Source organism: Crotalus tigris, unplaced genomic scaffold (genome assembly GCF_016545835.1).
Source record: "Crotalus tigris isolate CLP2741 ecotype Arizona unplaced genomic scaffold, ASM1654583v1 scf7180000017568.12009008, whole genome shotgun sequence".
Classification (NCBI taxonomy): Eukaryota; Metazoa; Chordata; class Lepidosauria; order Squamata; family Viperidae; genus Crotalus; species Crotalus tigris.
This window is the reverse complement of record NW_024096478.1, coordinates 4,558,635-4,582,197: the sequence shown is the minus strand read 5'-3', so window position 1 is coordinate 4,582,197 and position 23,563 is coordinate 4,558,635. Positions and strand designations below refer to the sequence as shown.

General features: G+C 36.7%; 1 protein-coding gene across 1 annotated transcript in view; it reads left to right on the top strand.

Moving 5' to 3' along the window:
* The first annotated feature begins 924 nt into the window (after positions 1–924).
* The window catches only part of NSG2 (neuronal vesicle trafficking associated 2), a 59,071-nt gene continuing 36,432 nt past the window's right edge, over positions 925–23,563 (top strand). The window contains exons 1-2 of the mRNA XM_039351974.1: positions 925–1,168; positions 1,899–2,049. Of these exons, the coding sequence (XP_039207908.1) occupies positions 1,921–2,049 (129 nt within the window). The 5' untranslated portion in view covers positions 925–1,168; positions 1,899–1,920. The remainder of the gene's footprint in view (positions 1,169–1,898; positions 2,050–23,563) is intronic.

Sequence of the window (23,563 nt, the reverse complement as noted above, 5' to 3'; positions counted from 1 at the left end):
GTTCTATACTGTACAATAACATCTGGGAGGGGGGAGCATTCCAAATCACTGTAAATATTGACAACAATATGCAAAGTATTTATTTCCCATATTCTATCCTCCTTTGAAAGAATTCTCAACAGTACAAATAAAGAGCATGATTGTGTCAGCCCTCTGGAATTCTGTGCTGCTAAATGGAAGAAAAGGAGGCTGTCTCCCACCAAAAGTTGGAAATGAAACTTGCTTCCTTTGCCAAATGTTTCCCTCAATTTAACAGTGACCACCGATCAATGATTAAGCTGGAATTAAGGAGAAATGCAACTCAGCAAGATACATGTATAGCTAGAACGAATATTACACCAGAGGAAATGTAATCCATGACATTCTTATGTCTATTCCACTTTACAGATAGGCCTTTAAGGAGGCTTTTTCTTGTTTTAAAGACAAGCTAATCTTAATGTGTTATGGTCTGGTTTTAAGCATGTATATTGCTTGAGACTAATTTGAATTCAATAGGTGCATTGCTCTGGCTTGGCTGTTTAGAAGGGTATTAGTATATGCATTATATTAATATAACATTTATCCATATTTGGATGCATATTCTTAGAACCATATTGTTTCAATGGACCTCATCTTCCAGAGGATGCCTTTTCTTAAGAACTGAAGAGTGAGCCTTTTGAAAATTCCTGCTTATGATTCCTTGACAACATGGCTCTGCCTGCTGTAGCTACATCTGCTCAAATTCCTGAAATCATCACCTATCTGTCAATGACATCACAGCAGATGGGAGATGGACTTGGTGCAGACTTAAAACCCTTAGCACGCTGCTGGAAACAGGCAGGCCAGGCTGAGCTGGAGTGTCGCCTGCCGTGCTCTGTGCAGACTGTAGGTGGCGTTGTAGATAAGCACCGTCTCCTTTTCTCTTTGCTAGCTCTTGTGGCCGCCCTGGGCGACAGCAGGTGGTGCCAGATCCCGCACAGAAGCCGCCGCCCCAGCTTGGGAGTGTTTGCCTGCCGCAGACTCGAGCGGCTGTCTCTGCGCTCACTCCTTGATCCTCTTTCAGTAGCGTTTGGAACCAGCCGGCTGAGGAGCGAGGCGCTGTCCATTCAGCACCACCGGGGGGGTTAAAAAACAGCTTTTTTGCGCAATCCGTCGTGAACCTCCTTCCAAGAGCGAGGTGTGCCCTGCAGTAAGTAAATAGTGGGAGGATGATGGGGGTGGGGGGCGGGAGGAGGATTCCTCCCCTCGATCGTCTGATTCTGAGGCATGTATTTGTGACCCGCCCCTGATTACTGGCGCAGATACATCGTGGCTAAGAAAAAATGAGGACGAAAAGGGGCTCTTGAATATCCTTGACACTGTGTTTCGTTTGTTAATTTGTTCATAGATTATAATTCATTCTGGAATATATCAGTTGCCAGAGAAGAGGGGGTTGTTAAAGAACGATTGTTATTAAGCATCATTTTTGAAAGGTTTTGTGTAATTGCTGTGATTTTTTTTTAAAAAAAATAATAGATGTAATATACAGATAAAAACCTGGGCCAAATGCACCCCTGGTTTAGATATTTTCTGTTAGCAACAAAGGAGCTAAGCTAGGTTCACTCCTACAACCTGATCTTGATATAAAACAATCCTTGTTTGGAGCTAAACCAACAGAAGCTTAGCTGAACTCTCTTGTGGGTGGTTTATGCCTGATGATAATATTCTTTAAAGCAAGAAATAGAGGTAAAATGCTTCTCCCTCTTCTCCCTCCCTCTTTTCCTCTCTTCCAATTTAACAGAGATATGCAAGTGGGAACCATATGACCTGCAGGGTGATTGAAATATGGCAAGCTGACATATTCTGTCCTTAATTTCCCCTCCTTTCTGTTCCACCTTCCTTCTTACCCCTTTAATACTGATCACCTCAATATGTTTTAGGTCTGGAAAGTGAGATCTAAGGATGGTGAAGCTGGGAAGCAATTTGAATGAAAAGAACAAGCAGCAGCCGTCCAATGAGGACGGTTTTCAGACGGTTCCTTTGATAACACCCTTGGAAGTCAATCACTTACAGTTCCCAGCTCCAGAAAAGGTAAATGGAAAACAAAACAAAATCTAAAGCAAAACAAAACAAACAAACACAAAGGAGACTAGGCAATATAGGCTTTCCAACTATTCTGTTCTATTGCCTTTCAGAAGCACAGAAAAGACCCATTGTTCCCTTTAAAGAGGTTGACTTTTGCTGTGTGCACCTGTCTGTTTTCAAAAGCGGAGCAGACCAGCATACAATAGAAATGGATCATGGCTAAAGCCTGAAAAATGGCAGAGAATATTCATCCTTTTATAAAATAGACGGGGAAAATAAGCTAATTAAACAATTACAATGAATTTGTGTATTTTAAAATCAGCTTTGCAACTGCAATCCTAGTTGCTTATCTGACGTGAATGTAACCAGCTGCAATGAATTCTTTTGATAAAGTATCGCAGGGAAATGTTTCATGCCTACATTCCTATACCTCCCTCCTTTATTACCTTATGGGAAGAGAACGCTTTTGTCAAGCAAGTGAAAGCTTAGATTTTGAATGGGATCCTCAAAAGTCAGTATCACCGTTTACTTCTTGCTGAGCCATTATTTGAATACAGTCTGTTGTCATCTAATCTGTACACATTATCTTATCCTTTATTATTATTATTGTCATTCATCGCACAGTCAGCCAGATGTTAAGCCTGGATTTGGCATTTTGTCTACCTATCGAGTCCTTACCCAGGACCTGGGATAGGCAGATGTGGATGTTTGATGGTATTACAGGTATCGTCGCAGGATGGAAGCAGTTCCTAATAAGGCATTATTATTATTATTATTATTATTATTATTATTATTATTATTATTATTATTATTATTATTATTATTATTATGAGAGATAATGTAAGGACATAAATGTTTCTCAAATTCATGTAATCTGTGTTTTATGTGGATAGAACATCACTGCAGTGCATCTGTCTATTCAGTTCTCAACCCCAAAATATGTAGAAAACATGCTACATGGACTGTAGGCATACACACAAAGGTGAAAAGAGCAAATTAAGCAAATTATGCTTAATTCATCCCAATAACGTCACTCTCCTGCCAAAAGATTAAAAGTTCTCTCTTTAATACATTATAATAAGTCATAATATCTTTTCTTATATAGAGCAACTCTACTAAGTCATTTGGTGATGCAGTGATTGAGAGAGAAAATGATAGAAAAGATTAACAATCCATAAAATTGCATTTATGATTGCAAGGAGTGGTAATGCGAATCAGTTCTTAGATTCTTTTTAAAAAAGATTACTTTGAATCTTGAAATGTTTATCTGTTTCTTTCCAAAATTTTAAAAACTTATTTATTTATCCAATTTATATGGGCACCCTTCTATCCAAGAGCCTCTAGACAGCAAACCAAAAAGAATTACATTAAAATAAACCAAAGAAACAAATAAAAACAGCTAAAGTGACATTGAGCTCCAATAAAAACCCAAAACTACAAAACACATATTCCCATGCCATAGATCCCATTCTAATGTCCCAGTCCCAAAGCCAGGAGGAAAAGCCAAGTCTTCCTGGCCTTGCCAAAGGACAATAAAGGAGAGACTGCCCATGTTTGGGGGGAGACTGTTCTAAACACTACAAGAATAATAATCTTAAAAATATAGAAAAGAAAAATAAGTCTGTCAATGATTATTACTCTTGATCATTCTATAAAATTTGCAGAATCAGAACAATGGGCTTTTCAGTACTTTGCTGTGGAACACCTCCAGAAGTGTGTTGGTGCCTTTATGTCCTGTTTGTGGGCTTCATGGTTGGCTACAATGGAGGTAGAATATTTTACTAGATAAGCCTCCTATCTGCTTCAACAAAGCCTACCTTGTTTTAAAATAAAAACATTTACATTGAACTTAAGAATAGTACATATTACTGACAAGAGTATTGTTTATTGGATACACAGAATTTCTAATAAAACAGATGTAAGCTGTTGATCCAGTGGATAACATATTTTTCTTGGGTCATGGAGATCTGGGCCTATACCCTTCTTCAACCACACAATTAATTTAGGCAAATATTTATCAGTTTCAGGTCGGAATAAAGGTGATATCAGTTTCATTTTATTTAGGCAAGGAACTCAGTTCACATGAATGAAAAGCTGGGGCAGATAAGTTATTAGCAATGCACTACAAATCCTGAAAAGTCTTGGGAAAAAAACCATGTGGCATATGCTATATCTGGTGATACAGATGTTTTGGATAACAATTTCTACAATCTCTTGATGATGTTGGTCATAACTGAGAATTTTTAGAGTCTCAAATATCTGGTGAACTACAGATTATTTGAGCCTGTCTAGAGTGACAGAACAATATAAGGCATTTCACAATCACTATCACTTCTGTTTCCTTTATCCAGACTTACATTACAGTACAGTATTTAAGCCAAGCACTGGGGCTTTGCTTACTTATGATGAATAAAGACATGAGCAAAACTGAATTATACTGTCATTTCCCAACTGTTGCCTGGTGAATGTGTCAGATTCTATTTGGCCTTTGGTCATGACTTGTAAGTCATATTATCCCTGGTTTGTAGAACAGGGGATATTAACTGAGAAATACATAGAAGTATATACCACAATGTATATAATTATCATAATTTTAAAATCAACTCTTTCTATAGGAGATGCACAATTATGGTAGATGTTTCAGGAAAAGAGCCTTGCAGGATATTAGGAAGTGATTACAAATCATCAACTTTATCTCACAATATTTTTATGAGAATCAAGCAAGCTCAATTTCCTATATGGAATCTTTGGAAATTAACAGTAATTTCCTACATGCAGTGTAGATGATTATTTTTTCCCCAAAGCAATAGTTAAAATTCTGTTACTCACACTTTTGCTATCTTCAAAGCATTAAAAAAAATCCATATATGCAAAGATAACTTACAATAAATATTGGCAGAGCATAAACTGTATATATACAATAATTTAATATTTGATAATAACTCATCTAACCTGATATAGAAGGAACTTATATTTCCCTACAAGCTTTCTGTGCACCTTGAGTTATATCTGCAACTTTAACATTTCATCTATATTCAAGATCAAATTAGGCCTTTTCTAAGAAGCTTTTAGTGAAGGAAAGCTTTAGTGATGGCGCTAAAAAGAAAAATAAAGTATTGTCATGTTATAATCTATTTTTAAAAAAAACAAATGGGAGAAAATATCCTTCTGAATACTTTATTTATTGTCTTGGAAAAAGGCAATAATTTTCTCAAAATCATCTCAATTTCAAATTTGCCATTCTTTTCTCAATTCTTCCATGCATATCTATAGTATTTCATACTATATGCTTGAATATATCTACACTATCTCTATACATGTTTATAGAGTACTCCAACTAAGGCCATAGAGAAGTTTATTTTCTAGCATACTGCCTAAAACAACAATAGTGTGGATGATGCCCTGTCTCTTAATGTAATATAACTAAAAATAATTAAACTCCTCAAACCCAACCAGCTCTTCTCCTTCTTTGTTCACAAGAGAATCTTAAAGATGGGGAATTTAGATTGTGGCACTAAAATAATAAGACTGGTGTTCATGAAAGCACATTGCCCTTTGCCAAATCAAGAATTACCTTGTAGACAATGAGGCATCCACTGCTATGGTCTAGAAACAAATATAGTGCTATATCTATATTTTAGTATCGTATAGAAGAGAACCAGCTTGTTGCAGTGGTTAAAGGCATTGGACTAGAAACCAGGAGACTGTGAGTTCTAGTCCTTCCTGGGCATGAAGTAAGCTAGGTGATTTAGGACCAGTCATTTTCTTTCTGGGCAATTTCAAACCAGCTCTGAGAAATGTTGCCATGTAATCACCAGAAGCCCAGACCGACTTGAAGGCAAAAAGTCACCAGCATCATATAGAATCAGAATCTAGCATAAGGAAAGGAATTAGGTCTTGTCTGCCTTTGGAAATGTTTGATAATATTGGTGAAGTTTCTGGTATGGTGTGAATAATGGAGGTACTTTAAATGACTCTATACTTTCTTCAGTGAAGCTCCTCTTTTGCCTACAAAGCATTCCAGATTCAGTCCTTGTGATCTATGAAAGAGGCTAGGTTTTGTCATGAAAAGGCCTTAGGCTATTTTGTGTTCAATGAACTAATAATGGGATATGACATAAGTCCTTATCTAATGTCTCATCCTCCTCCAGTGTATTACTATATCTGAGTGAAGTCAGAGTTCATTAGTACGAAAGGTATTTTGCAGCTCAAGTTCTGATCATTATCTATTTTTGTCTTTTAATTCTCTTAGTTGACTGAAATATACATTTTGCACTTCTGGGAACTTCAGTGGCTAAGAATGCAAAGTAGAAAAAATAGGTCACTCTGAATATCCACAGGGGTCAGAAAGTCAAGATGGCAGAACAACCATGCAATCAAAACTCTGACATGCATTGCATGTACAAACCAAAGTAAAAAATAAAATTGGAGTTTCAATTGACAAACACAGCCATCATCTTGACTTTTTAAAACCTTCCCTGTAGATGCCCCAACATATCACAATTTTTTCCCTGTGATGTGGAGTTAGTTTATTTTCTTTGTTTTTCAAATAATAAGCCAAATTAAATAAGTATTTAGAGGTGGGTTTGGGTTTTTTTTGGCATCTTAGGTCTTGAGAACAGAATAAATTAGTTACCGATAAGCAGAAGCATAGGTATTTCTTTTCTTTTCCTTTTTATCAAATTCCTGCTATGATTCTTTTTTTTAAAGAAGTGAGGTATAAGCATGTGGCCTACTCCTAGGGCTGCTTTTAAACAATGTGATTCCGACAACTCTATACTATTTTTAACCAAGCAATTTTAGGTAGACATTTTGTTCTTTGTGAGAGAATAAATAATAATGCAGTCAATGAAGGAGAAATAAAAAGAAATGCACAACACTTTTGCTTTTTCTACGCAAGCTCTTAAAAGGAAGGGGTAAAGTTTTATTGAATTTGGGGAGGGATAGAGTAGATTTGTATAAACTTGCCTTCTAAAAAATGACTGCTATGTCTTTGCAATTGCCTACCTTGCTCTTCCTTGACTACCTATATCTTAAGTCTGTTTGTTGTCTTCAGGAAACCTTAGAATTTATTTAAGCTACGAGGGGCAACATTTATAAGAGATAGGTTGCCTATTATCTTCAGGAGATTTTAAAATTAAATATGAAATTCATTTTTCAATTTTAGTGGAAAATCTCTCTATATTCTTACTATTTCTTCAGAATATTCAATTCAAATAAAGACTTCACAAACCTTTGTGATCAGTTCAAATAATACCTTATTCCTTTTAATGTAGGGACATTGCCTTTATTATTCCCTTTAATGTCCTTTTAACCTAAAAAGTTGGGAAATTAATCTTCCTGAAGTTAAGCAGACAAAAGGAGAACTAGAGGCACTACCAGTTCAAAATGTTTGTTCCCGTTGAGTTTCACATTTCTATATTAGGAAATGTGAAGCTTGCTTAGTTTCAGTATTTGTTTGCACATGTTATTTGTTTGCAGGCTTACTCTAATCGGAATACCCCAAGAGTAGAAATATAAAACTATACAAAGTAATACATGAACTCTAAATACTGAGTGAAATAGAGCGTTTGACTGTTTTTCAGAATGTCATGGGGGAGAGAGATGCACAAATGATGGGAACAGAAAAGGTCTACCATTCGGTCCCCAACCTGTTAAGCTCCAGCGGACTGGAGAAGTGGAGACCTTAATAAGCCTTATCAAGATATTCATATGAGAGGGGCAAATTCAGTCCTGGTGAGGTGGTGTTTGAGGTGCTTTGTGTGTGCTATATAGGACTGTAGAGGTGGTGTTCAATATTTTGCACTGACCTTGGAAGCCCACTGGTATAATTCAGCAATTTTAGAGATATTACCTTGCAATGGTGAGGTTGGTCTACAAGTACATCTACATTCTGGGCCAACTGCAGGTTTTAGGACATCTCCAAATGATACCCCATATAGAGTAGAACACATTAATCAAGCTGATCATGAGTTAGAATTACTAAAGAATTCTGGTCTGGGTATGGTTGCAAGTGGAGCACTAGCCACGGCCTTTGGCCCTGATGTTGAAGCTGTATCTGTAAGCCCAAGGGGACTCTTAGATCATGAACCAATTCCTTCAGAAGGAACAGCAGGCCATCCAAGGACCAAAGTTCTTGGATGTACAGAAAGTTTGGAATTTAACCTAAATTTATTTTGCTCCATCCGAAGATCAGTTCAGACTTTTTGTGGCATTCCCAACTTAGCTTAAGATGACAAAGTACCATCATCAGTTGGAGGTCTGATGGCACCTCCAACTGTTGAGTGTCTTTCCTTAGACACTTCATGTACATATTAAATAACACAGGGGGAGATCCCTGACTCACCTCACATTGGAGCAACTATGGCTTCAAATACAATGATAACAAACTAGAACTGCCCATTATGGAAGTTGCAGAACCATTGAAGAACTGTGCCTACAACCTCCAATCCCCATAACTCATTGGTATTGAAAGTCCTTGAAAAGAAGAAAAGAAACCTTTCCCCCAATGAGGTCCTGACAAGAGTCGTGCAACAATGTAGTTTAGGTCCCCTGATCAGATCTTACTACTCTTTGGTAGCAATTCACATCTGAAGGGAAGCTGCCGCCATCTTCTTCTCAAAGGGCCTCTGTGTGTTTGTGTATCTATATGTGTTAGAGAGAGAAAACAACCTCCAGTTATAAAAAATGGCTGGCTCCTAGGAGGACTTCATTCAACCTCATACTTTCAAGCAAGTGCCATCTGTCTTCATAGTTGACAATCTTCCTAATCCAACAACTCACATCCTATTTGGCTGCCTATGGGAGCTAGCAAATTCAAACTTGTAGGTGGCACAGTTCATCTCAAAGAAAACCGTATTTATTTGCTTGAGTGTAATAAGCTCAAAATAAACTTATCAAAAGAAACTCATATATAGGAGATCCTACTGCTATCCCACAGTGTTCTGGTTTTGTCTATTTAATTTATTTACTTAATAGTTAATGTTTGTACTTCTATTTTTATGATGCCTGTAAGCCACCTAGAGTTGCTTGACAGTGAGATGGGTGGTATATAAATTTAATCAATAAATCAATAAAATAAATAAACCCAGAAGCAGCCTAAGGCTCTGGCTTGTTCACCTTGCTGGATTCCATACAACTGGCACCCAAACCATGCAAGCAATTTTATCGATAAAAAAATCACACACATAATCCAGCATCCTTACAGGCATTTTATCATGCCCAATTTTTCACAAAAAGAGTCGAGGTAAATCTACCAGTTTGGAGTAGTGCATAATGCAAAGAAGAATTGACATTTTGCTGCTCTTATCACAAAAGTTGAAGCTCAGAGATGAACTCTTATCAAACTTTATCACATCTACTTGTCCTCCACTTATTACATGACACTTTCACATAACATATTTCAGTAAAATAGAATAAACTGCAGCAGCTTACTAGCACTAGTCATAACAATGACGGCAGCATATCTGTCAGTTTTAGGGCATTTTGCACAATATGGCACAAACACAACCATAGCACAGTTTTATTCCAAATTTATTTATGCTATTCTATACATAATAGTATCTCCAGGCTACTCTTGCTCACATCTGCCCAACTTGGAGGTACATGCATGATCTGGCCATACTCAGGATATGGCTATACTCAGAGAATAAGGAAAAGACCAAGACAGTTAGGATGAGATGGAGTTAAGGAGATCCTTTGTCTTTGCTTCTCTAACAACAGCAAGCCATGATCAGGAGCAGCCATGATCAGGAGATGACAGGGATTAGCTGTAAGACTTCTATTGAGACATGGACCCATTAATTGCTGGTGGTAATTGCTAATTACCTACACTTGCTTAATCAGAAGATATATTTTACAGTTGAACCAAGCAAATGTATAACCAATTATCAAATTCAGCATGAAAAGCAATGAAAACAAAACAAAATGAATCACAAGTATACAAGAATTCAAAAGCATATTAAAGAAATACACTAGTAAAACCAGCCAACCATGGCCACTGTGGACAGGGGTTACAGCAATTATCCTGCAACATCTGAAGGCTGCTGGTTCCTTGTATCTAACTGGTCCTTGGTTCCCTTATTTAAGAAGAGTAAAATAATGCAGCCTGAGGTAGAGCAGGAAAGATCCTCTCTCCGTTCCCCAGCCCTCCAACCCCAGTTATCATATGTAATGTATAGCAATTGGCTGCCTATATGATAGTAAGACCACACCTGGCATTCTGTATCCAGTTTTGGCCACCACATTACAAAAAAGAGGTTGAGACTCTAGGAAAAAGTGCAAAGAAGAGCAACAAAGATGATTAAAGGCCTGGAGACTAAAACATATGAAGAATGGTTACAAAAACTGGGTATGGCCATTCTAGAGAAAAGAAGGACTAGAGGTGACATGATAGCAGAATTCCAGTATTTGAGGGGCTTCCAGAAAATTGAGGGGGTCAACTTATTTTCCAAAGCACCAGAAGGCAAGACAAGTAACAATGGATGGAACTAATCGTGGAGAGAAGCAACCTAGAACTAAGGAGAAACTTCCTAACAGTGAGAACAATTAATCAGTGGAACAGCTTGCCTTCAGAAGTCGTGGTTGCTTCATCGCTTGAGGATTTTAAGAAGAGAGTAGACAGCTACCTATCTGAAATGGTATAGGGTCTCCTGCTTGAACAGGGGATCGGACTAGAAGACCTTCCAAGGTCCCTTCCAGCTCTATTCTTATTGATTGATAGGTATTAAATTGGGTGAAAAAAATAGGCTTTTCCTGTTTGTAGATAGTTAGCAACTTCAGTACAAAGCTTTGTGCAGAAATAATATTTTGCTGTTCATTTGGAATTCCCCTGAAGGAGATGGGATTTCTTTGGTTTTATACTCATTATGACAATATAAATTAAGGGAAAGGGTACATCTTCAGATATTTGTCTTTGATGCAGCTTTATGTCAGACCAAAAGGCATCTTCAGAGGAGTTTTGCTTTTAGTTTTTTTGTCTTTAAAGAACAGTGTTTCTATTATGGGAGAATATACCCACAGGGATTCAACTGTAAAGGCCAGCACTTCAAAATGTCAAACATATTAGTTGGCAACCTTCTTCATAATAGAATAAAGAAAAGGAGTGGAAGAACATGAGTAAAGACAACTCCCTCTCCTCCCACAGGTCCTTTATCACCAACCGCTTAGTGGGAAGAATGGCAGAGTTTTCATTTGTGTTTTGAAAGATATAATTTGTCGGGCTTTTAATTAGGATTGTTGATTATGCTTAATAGCATTTGTACTCTGGAAAGTGTGATATAAAATAATAGCAGTGAGAACCAGTGAGAACTGTATGCATTTTCAGTGCGAGGACAAGGAGATATTTACTTATTTGTCAAATTTAGGTACTGCCCATCTCACTCACAGAGTGGCTCTGAGTGATGTACAGTTAATAACACCAAAGGTTAAATCAAAGGTTAAAAGCCATATAAAAATACCATGCATCAGTAAGAAGAACCAGAAAAAAACAAAAATAGAATAAGTTAAAAAAACCACCCAATAGTGAGATAGATAGGTATACATTTAATAAATAAATCAAATTTATTTATTTAAGAAAATTTATAGGGCCATCCAACTCACTCTCAGTGACACTGGTGGTCTTACAAAGATAAAAACCTAACATAAAAACAATAGGAAAGCAATAACCCTCTTGGTGATGAAATAAAAGTTAAATGGTGGGGCAAGGGCCATCAAGGCACTAACCATTCCCAGGGTTGTGGGTTGCCGGGAGAGCCCCATGTGAGTTGCCAGAGCCAGGTCTTCAAATATCTTTGAAAGGCCAGAGAGTGGAGGTGTGCCTCACCTCTGGAGAGAGAATATTCCGGAGAGCAAGGGCAATGGCAGAGAAGACACTTTTCCTGACTAACTGACAGGATCCATAATGTATCTTTCTTACTTGATCGGGTGAGGCAGACTGAGGTGATGGGGATGAGTCAGTTCCTCAGGTAACCTCAGGCCCATGCCATGCATTTGTGTCTCTCTTGGAAGCAAGACATTTTCCAACACAGGAGCAAGCCAGATGCTAACTACTCTCAGAATTTTTACCTTCCAGAAGTCCCTGGTTAGGGATGGTTATGATTCCACATTCTCTGAATGGCTAGAAGGAGATTTCAGTAAGCTGAATCCCTCTCTCCTGGACATTTAAGAAGGTGCACAGGAACCAATCTTGCTGAAGACCAATCAGCATGGATTCTGCAAAGATAAAACCCTATGTTACTAAACTAGATTTTTTGTTTTTTAGAATGTTAGGCACATGGATAGAAGTGACAGGTTGACACTCTATTCTTGGATTTTCAAAATTTCTTAAGTAGAGTTCCTCATCAAAGGATTCTGAGTAAACTTACTAATTATGAGATGGACCTATCTGTTATTTTATGGGTTACTAATGAGTTAAATAATATAAAGCGAAGGATAAGAATTTGTGGGCAATTTTGTCAATGAGTGAAGATAAGAAGAAATTCTTCAAAGATCCTTATTCTGATCAGTGCCCTTCAACTTCTTTGTACATAACCTTATGGTAGAGTTAAGCAGCGAGCTATCCTAGTTTGCAGATAATAGAAAACTATTCAAGGTAGTAAGTAATTTGTAAAAAGCTCTAGAAATGTCTTTTGAACTGACTAGAAAGTATGGCTCAATTCAAGTAAGTATAAAGTGAAAGCACTGGGTTAAAAATTCCCTATGTTCTTATATATACTGATTGAGTCTGTTGTCTTTAACCAGTAAAAAAAAAAAAGATCTTGGGGTCATAATAGATTCTTCAGAGAAGATATTGATTCAGTGTTTGACAGCTGTGAAAAAGGCAAGGGATTATTTAGGAAGATGATAGAAATCACACTGTGATAGTGTCATACAATTCCATGGTAAGTACACATCTAGAATATTGTACAACTCTAGTCAACATATTTTTAAAAAGGATTTAACAAAGGGGATAAAAGCTATGAATTTCCTTTCCAGTTGGTGTGCAAACTCATTTGATATAGGATGAACCTCAGAGTCCAGTTTCTCAGGGAGAACAATATCTCCATCCTATTTGGATTTAATTTTAACTGATTCATACTAAGTCCAAACATATGGCAGCATCTTATCAATTTAGGTTGATCTAAAAGAAAAATTATTCAGGATCAAACTTTATTACTTACTTACTTTGATGGGTGACCACCAAGGTGGAACTACAATGGACATGACAGGCCCATTGAACATTGAACAATAAGTCTCCCACATGACTTTTTGTGCACAACCCAACAGAAAAGTTTCTCTAAAAATGCTTGATTCTACTGGAGATTCAGAATATTTAAAGATTAAGGCCACTGAAAGATGTTAAGAGTTTAAGAGGAGCCATTATTTCCCTCATGCAATTTCCAACATTCTATACTCTGGGGATAAAAAAAATAGATCTGAGAGGCAACTTTGTAATAAAACCCAAAGAAGCTGTAAGAAAGATCCTGTTCCTAGTAAACTGTGAAGTGGAATTAGATTAGTCAAGATGATAAGCCTTTTGAGATGAATCTTGGGTGGGTTCTCTTGAGGAAGAAGAAAGCAAAATTATTTAGTTTCTCTAGTCTTGCTCTGTAATTTCAAATTTCATCTCTATTCATCATTGTCACCAGCATGGATAATCAACTAGCATGTTGAGAGTTTTGAGCCAAAACATCTGGAAAGAGCAGGGAGCAGATGAGTAGGAGAATGGAAGAATGGTAAAACTTAAGAGGAGAACACCAGTCATGAATAAAAAGGGGAAATAACCTGAAAAGGCTAATTAATAGGAAGGGCAGTCTGTTTTGAAAGGATGAGCAAGATTGAAGTTTGCTTTAAACCAGGGGAAAAGCCTAAAAATGAGGAGATGAATAAAGACAAGAAGAAAGAAATGGAAAAGATACAAGGCTAAATAAATGATGTGCTAAGTTCAAGAGAAGTATGTGATCCTACTCATGCTTATTCAGTTTCAGATCTGGTTATGTATATTTGTGGACTTATGCACTGGACCATAGCTTTAGAGATTGTAAAGAAACTCCTTATGCAGAATTCTTCTGAGGAAATTTTATTGTGACATTCAGATAAACATCTTAAAATTTACAGCCCAGGCTTATCACCATTACTATCCTTATCATAGTATACAGTATGTGATAAAACATAGTTAAGTGGCAATCATTGAAATAGATTTGAAATTGACCCTCCTATGGTTTGTTGCTTTCTTTTTCTCCCTAACAAAGGGAATGCTCTAGCTATGATGACAAGATGTTCCAAACCAGGAACCTTAATTTCTTTTGGCATTATTAGTAATCTGGAGAAGAACAATTTAAAAATTCATGATCTGTGCTCCTTATATCACCTAACCTGCAATACATTATATACTCCTTTGCTGCAAAGTGGGAATTATATGTCCTTTCCTTAAATTAATAATTTAAGAGCATTCATAGCACCCAGTCATGCTAAATATTTCACTCTGTCCTTGGTGGGGAAAAAAAAGAGTTTAAATGCAAGTATGAACTGCAAATAAATGATCCTAAATTTTCCTAAAATGAAAAATGGTCTTCAAACAATAGACGCCAACATATTGAATTAATCTTTAGCTTAAAAATCTGAATTTTTAAAGGTGGAAATAACATATTTTTGCACTATATTATATATTTGATTCCTTATTGTATCTTTCCAATTCCCTTTTTAATTTGGGCATCCATTCACGTTTCAAATAAAGTTCATACTGGAATATGAAGTCTAAACTTAGAAAAGAGGTAAGCATTGTAACTTTAAGTTCTTCAGCTTATATAAAACTCTGAGCTAGAAGGAAAGTTTACAGTTTACCATCTTCCTGTTCATCCTCCTGAATGGAAAGTTTGTGAAGCAAGGAGATATTTCAGCAGGACCTTTTCTGACTAAAAAACCTGTTAATACTAGCTAATACTAGTTAATACAGAGAGACTGTATTTTCTGCTGTTTTTGCTTGTGACTGTATCTCCCCAGTCATGATTGAACAATACCTCTCTTGAGAATTGTTAAAGGGAGGAAACATGATGTAGCTTCGGAATCAGATTGGTGCACATTTTGGGGTGTCAAGGTCATCACATTGTCCTTAATGACTTGGAAAAAATACAGTAATTTTGGATAGTGAGATGGGCAACAGATACATTTTCATGAATAAATAAATAAATAGCTAAATCTGCAAGTGGAATTGCCCGAGAAAAGATAAATTACAGTGTACTCTCTGTTAATTGATTTTAGGAGGCATGACAAGTACTAAAAACAAACCATGTGACTTAACATGTTAACCTTTGTTTCAGTCGGAAAGGGTCACTAGTCACGAGGCAGCTGACATTGGCAAGTTCTAGCTGCACATCAAGTACAAAACAAACGACAGATAGAGGGATAAATTTTTCATGTCAAAATGTGACAGATATCAAATTCAATGAGTTTTAAAAGAGTCAAGTACCAAGGTATGACTGTATAGTAGTTGTCTGGGGGGAGCCTGCAATATGGCTGGAAATATATAGCATGGCACTAGACAGAATCTAGCAATGAGAATGTTTCAATTAATTCATGTTAAAAGGTATTTATTAATAGGAGGTCCTAAAGGAGTTTGTGTGAGATTCTATTCCCCTATGTAACAAAAAAGAATAACGACTAATTAAGTATTAGTATATCATGTTAGGGTTTTTTTTGTTTTTGTACAATAATAATTAACAAAAATTAACAAGTAACTGAATAACATAAATCTATGGTAGATAAATAAAAGAAAAATGAAATCACTAAAAAATATAGAAAAAGATAAAAAGAAATAGACAATAAAATTCTTAATAGTTATACTCAGTGGTGGGATTCAAATACTTGAACAACCAGTTCTCTGCATGGATGCCACTTCTGGAACTCTGTTCTGGGCCTGGGCCTCCAAGGCCCAGAATAGACTTCCGGAAGTGGCATCCACACACTTCCGGTGGGTTGTTCTGGGCCTTGTGAAAAAGGGCTAAGACTTCAGCCGGTTCGCCAAAGTCAACAAAAAATTAGTTACCGGTTCTACTGAACTGATGCGAACTGGCTGAATCCCACCACTGGTTATAATGCATCATAATTATTTCCAATACTGGGTCTGTTATAATTAAGATAATGCATAAACTCCATCCTGATTTGTTAGAATTGTGATTCCTACCTCTGATTTTTCATTATTCAAAACAAATTTGTAATATTTTCTAGCATGTGAGAAATTATACTGATTGTGGAATCTTTATTGATCCATAACTTAACTGTTAGTTTGTGTAAGGTTTTCCTTTATTGAGTGATTATTATTTTAGCTGCTAAAATTAAGTAGGTGATAAATTGTTTATTTTTAAGCTTAACAATTTGACTGCATAAATAAATGCAATGGCCATAGCTGGGGGTAGCATTCAATTCAATTCTCTATCTGATAATAATACAATTAACACTTTTTGAAGATGTTATGCTTTATCACACAATCATCACTTCTTTTCAAAAAGAACCCCATGTCATGCTGGTGGTAATACTGCCTAGGGAAGAAAACTAATGGTTGAAGGGTGGGTTCTTCCTTCCTTCCTTCCTTCCTTCCTTCCTTCCTTCCTTCCTTCCTTCCTTCCTTCCTTCCTTCCTTCCTTCCTTCTTTCCTTCTTTCCTTCCTTCCTTCCTCCTCCCTCCCTCCCTCCCTCCCTCTAAACATTTATTCTTGATTGCTCTATGATTCTACCAAGATCATTCTGCAAAGTATTTTAAAGAGGTTAAATTATAATGTAAATGCCAAGTATGTATATCTCAGCAGGCCCTGTGAAATAGTATTAAAGCTGGAGCTTTCCTTCTCTTTAGCATGTAGCAGGAACAAAGGGGCTAAGAGAGTAATAGACCTATGGCATTATGAACCATTTTAAAAAGTGAGAAAATCAGAGGACACAATCTTTTTTAGCTGTTTTGTTGCACCCGGTTTGTTATACATGTCTTCTACTATGAGCCGGGACACATATTTTTTTTTTTGTAAAAAATTTTTATTTTCAATTTTACAATACATTACATTCATAAAAATACTTCAGATAAAAAATAAAACAAATTGATACACACAACTTTCGGTATTGCTCACCCATTTCCCCCCAAACCGCATCCATCCTCTAACCAACTTGCCTCTTTCCCTCTTCTTCCTCTTCCTCATTCTCCCCCTCTCCTCCTTCTCCTCAACCTTCCTACTTGCTTCTCCCCTTCTTCTATCTTCTCACTTCGGATGCGGTCCAGGGGAAATGCCCGAGCAATTTCTCTTTCCAAATTAAAACATCAATATTATATTATTTCTACTTATCTGAACTACTTAAACTTCAACCCATCCTCCCCCCACCCCCCTCCCCCCTCCCCCCCCCCGACTTCCCAGAGCCAAATACAGGGTTATACAAACATATTAAACATAATCTATTTAAATTTACTAATTATACAATAACCAAAATTATACTAACCCTTAACTCTCTTCAAACTTTAACATCATAAGTTTATAAACAAATTCATTACTCATAAAATAAGTGAAACTTTGTAGTTCCATACTTCTTATGAACATATTCTATCCATCTTCTCCATACATTAAAATATCTCTCTTGTGAATGGTCCTTTAAATAAGCAGAAATTTTGGCCATTTCTGCTAAATTAGAAACCTTAAATACCCATTCTTCTAAAGAAGGCAGAGTATCCTTCTTCCAATATTGACCCACCAATAATCTTGCTTCTGTTATTAAATTCAACATTAAGATAGTTTCTTTAGCATCAAAATCCACAAAAATACCCAAAAGAAACAACTGGGGAGTAAACTTAATCTTCCTTTTAAAAATCTTTTGAGTGTTCCACCAAATCATAATCCAGAAGACTTTAATATTTTTACAAGTCCACCAAACATGAAAATAGGTTGCATCCAAGCAACCGCATCTCCAACATTTAGGTTGCAGGTTCGGGTACATACAAGACAACTTTTTAGGATCCAGATGCCATCTATAAAACATTTTATAAAAATTTTCCCTCAAATTTTGAGCCTACGTAAATTTAACATTTCTAATCCAAATTACCTCCCATAGGTCCAATGAAATGAGTTCCTGAATATTCTGGGCCCATTTAATCATACAATCTTTTACTAACTCTGTTTCCGAATCCAATTTTATTAACTCACTGTAAATTCTTTTAATATGGGCAGGTTTCTGATCCTTAATCTGAATTACCAAATTTTCATCTACTAAAGTAATTCCCACTTTCTTATCTAAAGTCCACCTCTGCACTATTTGCAAATATTGAAACCACGATTGTAAAATATTTTCTTGTCTTAACACATCTGAAGACTTTAGTTGCCAATACGTACCCGACCAAATAAGTAACTCTTTGTACGAAATATTATCAAAATTCACCCCCTTAGAGACCCTCTGAATTGCTTGTCCAGGAATCCCCCAAATAGGTATTTTATAATTTAGCTTATAATAATATTTCTTCCAAACTCGAAGTAGAGCGTTTCTTAAAATGTGTGACTTAAAGACCCAATCTACTTTCTTATCAAAAATTAAGTATGCATGCCAACCATATAATAAATCCCACCCTTCAAGAACAAGAATATTTTTATTTGTTAAATTAAGCCAATCACTTACTAAAGTTAAAGCGGTCGCATCATAATATAGTTTCAAATTAGATGCTTTAAGTCCACCTCTTTCTTGAGCATCTTGTAAAATCTTAAACTTTACCCTTGATTTCTTCCCACCCCAAATAAATTTATTGATACCCGGGACACATATTTACATTAATTCATAACTCTTTCATTATACATGAAAAATTCATGCTGGATGCTTGACTCTAATTGGGGGCTGCGTATATTGATCTTAGTGTCAGTTCTCATCTCCTCCCCCAAGTTTCCTTTGGTCTTATTTTTATCAGATTTTTTTTCACATACCTTTTAAACAATAATTTCACCTTCATTCATATTTCTGTTTTAAGAGTTCTGGGTAGTTAAGTGTATCATCCCCTTTGCTTATTCTAGGAAATATTTTAAAGAAATAACCAGTGTATTGTGAGTATCCATCCATCCATCCATCCATCCTTCCATTTATCCACTCACTTCTTTGAATCCCATTACAGGACTGTGAAACTGACAAACATCTGCAGTATCAAGTGCAGGAACCAATGGCACTTTGGGATGATAAGCATTTTATGTACAAAAACCTATTTTTAGGGTCATGAGGGAGATCCTTTTGTTATGTTTTAATGGCTAATCTTTTAGTCAGGGTCTATAGAGTCTATCCAATGCAGTTTAGGGACTAGATCCTATAGAATCTGGAGAAAGAGGTTTTTAACAGGGTAGTTATGATATTGGACTAAGAGTGGGAAGACTTAGAATCCCATCACCCCAATGAATTTCATTGGGTAATGGGGCCAGTCTCTCTCAGCCCAACCCTCCTCACAGTTGTAGAGAAAATAGGCAAAACAAATGGCATAGCTTACCTGGAATACAGTGGTGTCAGTATCCTGAGTATTGAGAGCTGAATAGTTGCTATTTGGCCTTTGGTGACATTCAAAGTGTTGGCTGTCACCTTTAAAGCCCTTTGCGACTGAATATCTGGTGATCAGAGGGACCAGCAACTCTTCATAGTATTCATCTGTTCAATATCCTTTGTTAAGGTGGGGCTGCTTCCTCATCCTTTTGCTCAGAGAATGCCATCTTCAAGGACCATGGAAATGAGCCTTCAAGATTGTTACCACCTTCTGTAGAGAAGCATTCTCCCAGATATCAGAAGGGTCCCATTTTCTGCCAAGAAGGCCATTAACATGCCAGCCTTGTAAGTCAGAAGATGAGATATACTGTAGTTGCAACTATTTCTTCCTGCAAAATTAATACCCAGACACTAGAGTTTTATTTGTGTGTGTGTTGCTATAAAACAGGGGTGGGCTATTAATTTCCCAATGGGCCACCTGAGAAACTGGGACTGTTATGGAGGGCCACTGCCATGCCTCCCACCAACATTGTTTTGTGCCCGCTGAAGATGCCCTGCTCTCTGCCAACGTCAAGCCACTGCAGGCCAGAGAGGGATAGTCTCGATGCAGACTGTAAAACGAGTAAGTCTCCCATAAGATATTTTTTGGAAGGTTTTTAATATAAGTAAATTCTTGTCCTGTTTTCTGGAAGTCAACAATGCAGTAATATGAATTCCACAGAGAAAACATATTAAAAGAGAGAGACAAAGGAAATAAATTTGAAAATGAATCAGAGGTTGCAGAGAGGTCGTTCTGATATAATGCTTTCATTGCATTTTATGATTAGAGAAGGAGGAAGGTACATCCAAGGAGTTGAAAGGGAATGAATGTTGTGCTTGACTTGTTTATAAAAAGAGCACAGATGCATTTGCAGAGCATTACTGAGCTTAGTGCTAATGATCAATTTTCTTTAATTAATGATCCAGGCTTTACAAAGCATGGAGAAAATAAGTATCAAGGTCCAACCAGGGATATAAATGCAGAACAGGAAAGGAAAGAGAGATGTCACCGCACTTAATGGAAGCAGAGCTTTTTCAATTTAGTGAGACAGTACTTGTTGATACAAAATAGCAGGGGGCCACCTCAAGAGGATCACATTTCATTTTTGCCAAGAACTTTCAATATAAACAGGAAGACCAATCAGGCCAAATTCTTAATTAGAAGTGCTTAGTTCCATGTTGTCTAGCCAATGATTGGAATTAATGACATCTTGTCATCTTATTAGCGTAATATGGCACTTTCTTTTACAAGCTTTCCAAACCTCTCCTCTACTGAGAAGTCCAACGGTTTTATTTTAAAAATACTTGTCATTACTTTATCCTGTTGCATCTGTGTTACTTCTGTATTATATAATATTTATTACTTCATTGGTGACGTCTCAGTCTCTTTAGTCACATGTGCTGTTAAAATTGAAGGGTTATTTATACATACCAATGACTTGTAATTGTTAGTGTGATGTGGATTAGCAAAGTGGAGCAGCCCAGATAGCTTGCAAATGCACCTCATGGCATTTGAAGAAGACACACCTTTATTTCTGAGATGATTTATGGGAGAAAACCAATCTGAAATCTCAAAGAGGAAGATTGGATAAGCCAATGATTTATTGATGTGTGGCATCTCCCAAAACTGTCCCATTTTTACATCTGAAAACCTGTTCTATACTATAAATAAGGCAGGAAGAGGTGTCTGCAGGATCTGATACTTTCATCAAAATGATAAAAACACCATTGTGCTGTTGACATGCAAACTCCACCCTCTGTGAACATGCTTGTTATGGCAATGCAAAAAGCAAAGCACAAGTTGGACTCCATTTCCCAGAACTCATCAGCTCTTTTTGGGCTTTATTTCCCAGATCTCCCCAGAAACCAAGATGTATCTGGGAACTATGCAGGGAGAAAGGCTGCATAGCGGCATTCCAGTCTAAGGCCCCCAGCCAGCTGCCTATTCAGAATAACAGAATAACAGAGTTGGAAGGGATCTTGGAGGTCTTCTAGTCCAATCCCCTGCTCAAGCAGGAGACCTTATACTATTTCAGACAAAGCGATGAAGGCTTTTCCAAACTTTGAGTAGGGCCCCAGCCAAACTACTCAGCAGATCCTGAGCTTTCTTGAAACCCAAGTGGGTCCATCAATTACCTTGTGTTGGCTGAGCTAATATGTTCTCCCAACATTTCTCAATAAAAATGGTTTGCTACTCTGCAGGATCTGATGGAATATAGAAACTAGAAGGGTTCTTCTTTCTTTCCGTTTCAATCTTAGCAGAGATCCATAAGAAAAAAATAAAACAAATCAACAGTGATAATAACAATAAATCTGAAGGTTGTGTTCTTGGTGCCACATCTCTTTCAGAAAATAAATCTATTTCCAAAGACCTTCTGCAATAACCAACTCTTCATAAACCTCCAGAAGACCATAAGGGTCAATCTTACAAACGGTTCTTTAGAAAGGGAGGCCCCCACAGAGAATATTTATTTCCATGTCTCCTTACACCAAGTAAGTTGGGAGCTTTAGCAGGCATTATCTGCTTGCCTGTTTTGCGTAGGCAGATTCTACCCAGGCCCAATGCCATATAAGGACTTAGAGGTAATAATTAACATTTTGTGTTATATACAGAAACAATGTATTGCTAGTAAAGATGGGCAATCAAACTTCATGCTCCCAGGTACCAGAAAGTAGGAAAATAAATTCACATGGCATTTCTTTTACCATTTACAGGACACTGTTTCCATTTTATGAACTAAAACTGGAATTTTGAAGCAAATACTTTTTTTTTTTTTTTACAAATAGAGCATCTTATAACAAAGCACACAACTTTCTCCTCTTTACATTGGTCAACGTCTCTTCCATATATTTATGAAACTAGTGTGCATCTGAGTATTCAAGGAGTGTGTTTCATTTTCTACTCAGACTTCATCTCCCTAAGAAGCAGAATTTACATTGATGGTATACTACACAGATACTGTAATGCCTGTCAGTTTTGAAATTAAACATTGAGGCATCTTCTTGTAAATATACTACAAATAGAAAATTATTGATTTTTCAAATAGTACACATTTTGTCCTTGTTACAAAACTAGATAATTTGGCCCATGGCTCTCTCTTCATCCTTGTTATAGGCATCACACCCTTCTTAGACTCAAGTTGAACCAAGATTTCCTAGGATTCAAACCATTGTTACTTTGGGGAAGAATTTAAACTTGCTCCTGTTGAAACCTATCTAGGAGTAAGTCACATTGATCTCAATGGATTTTCTTTCTGAGTAAATGGCCTAGGATGGTACTGCCAATAAAACAATGACTTTTGAGAGCAAATGGATTAAAGGGGAGTAATAAAAAGCAGAGTCATTTACAAGAAATTATTAGCAATCTATTCTGCTTAAAATTTCCAGCAGAAAAGTTCTTTGTCCTGAGATATGTATAATTAAGGGCAATGACTATAATCTTTCTTTCTTTCTTTCTTTCTTTCTTTCTTTCTTTCTTTCTTTCTTTCTTTCTTCCTTCCTTCCTTCCTTCCTTCCTTCCTTCCTTCCTCCCTCCCTCCCTCCCTCCCTCCCTCCCTCCCTCCCTCCCCCCCCCTCTCTTTCTTTCTTTCTTTCTTTCTCAAAGCAAAACAGTTGTGACCTGCCTTCTTTCATGTATAACTCTTGGAAGTAAATATCAAGCATATCATTTCCAGTTCTATTTTGAAGGAACACACACACATTAAGATGTAAAGTATGGATTCTCAATTATCAGTGATTTTACCAGTTGTTAAAAGTAAGACAATGCAGAAAAGATAGTCTATAATTATTCAGATATGTGGGTTGATGTGAAAAATGGCAGCTCTCCAAATTTTGTAGCCTCTGGAACAAAACCATCTGACTTGGCACTTAAATTCTAGATGAAATTCCAACTTTTGTTTCGTTATCCACATATAATTCTGTTTTTCTTCTATATCTCATTTTCTCAGCCAAAAATAGCTTCCAAAGTAGCTAACTGTCTAAAGCCAATGCAAAATATAATACTATATATATATATATATATA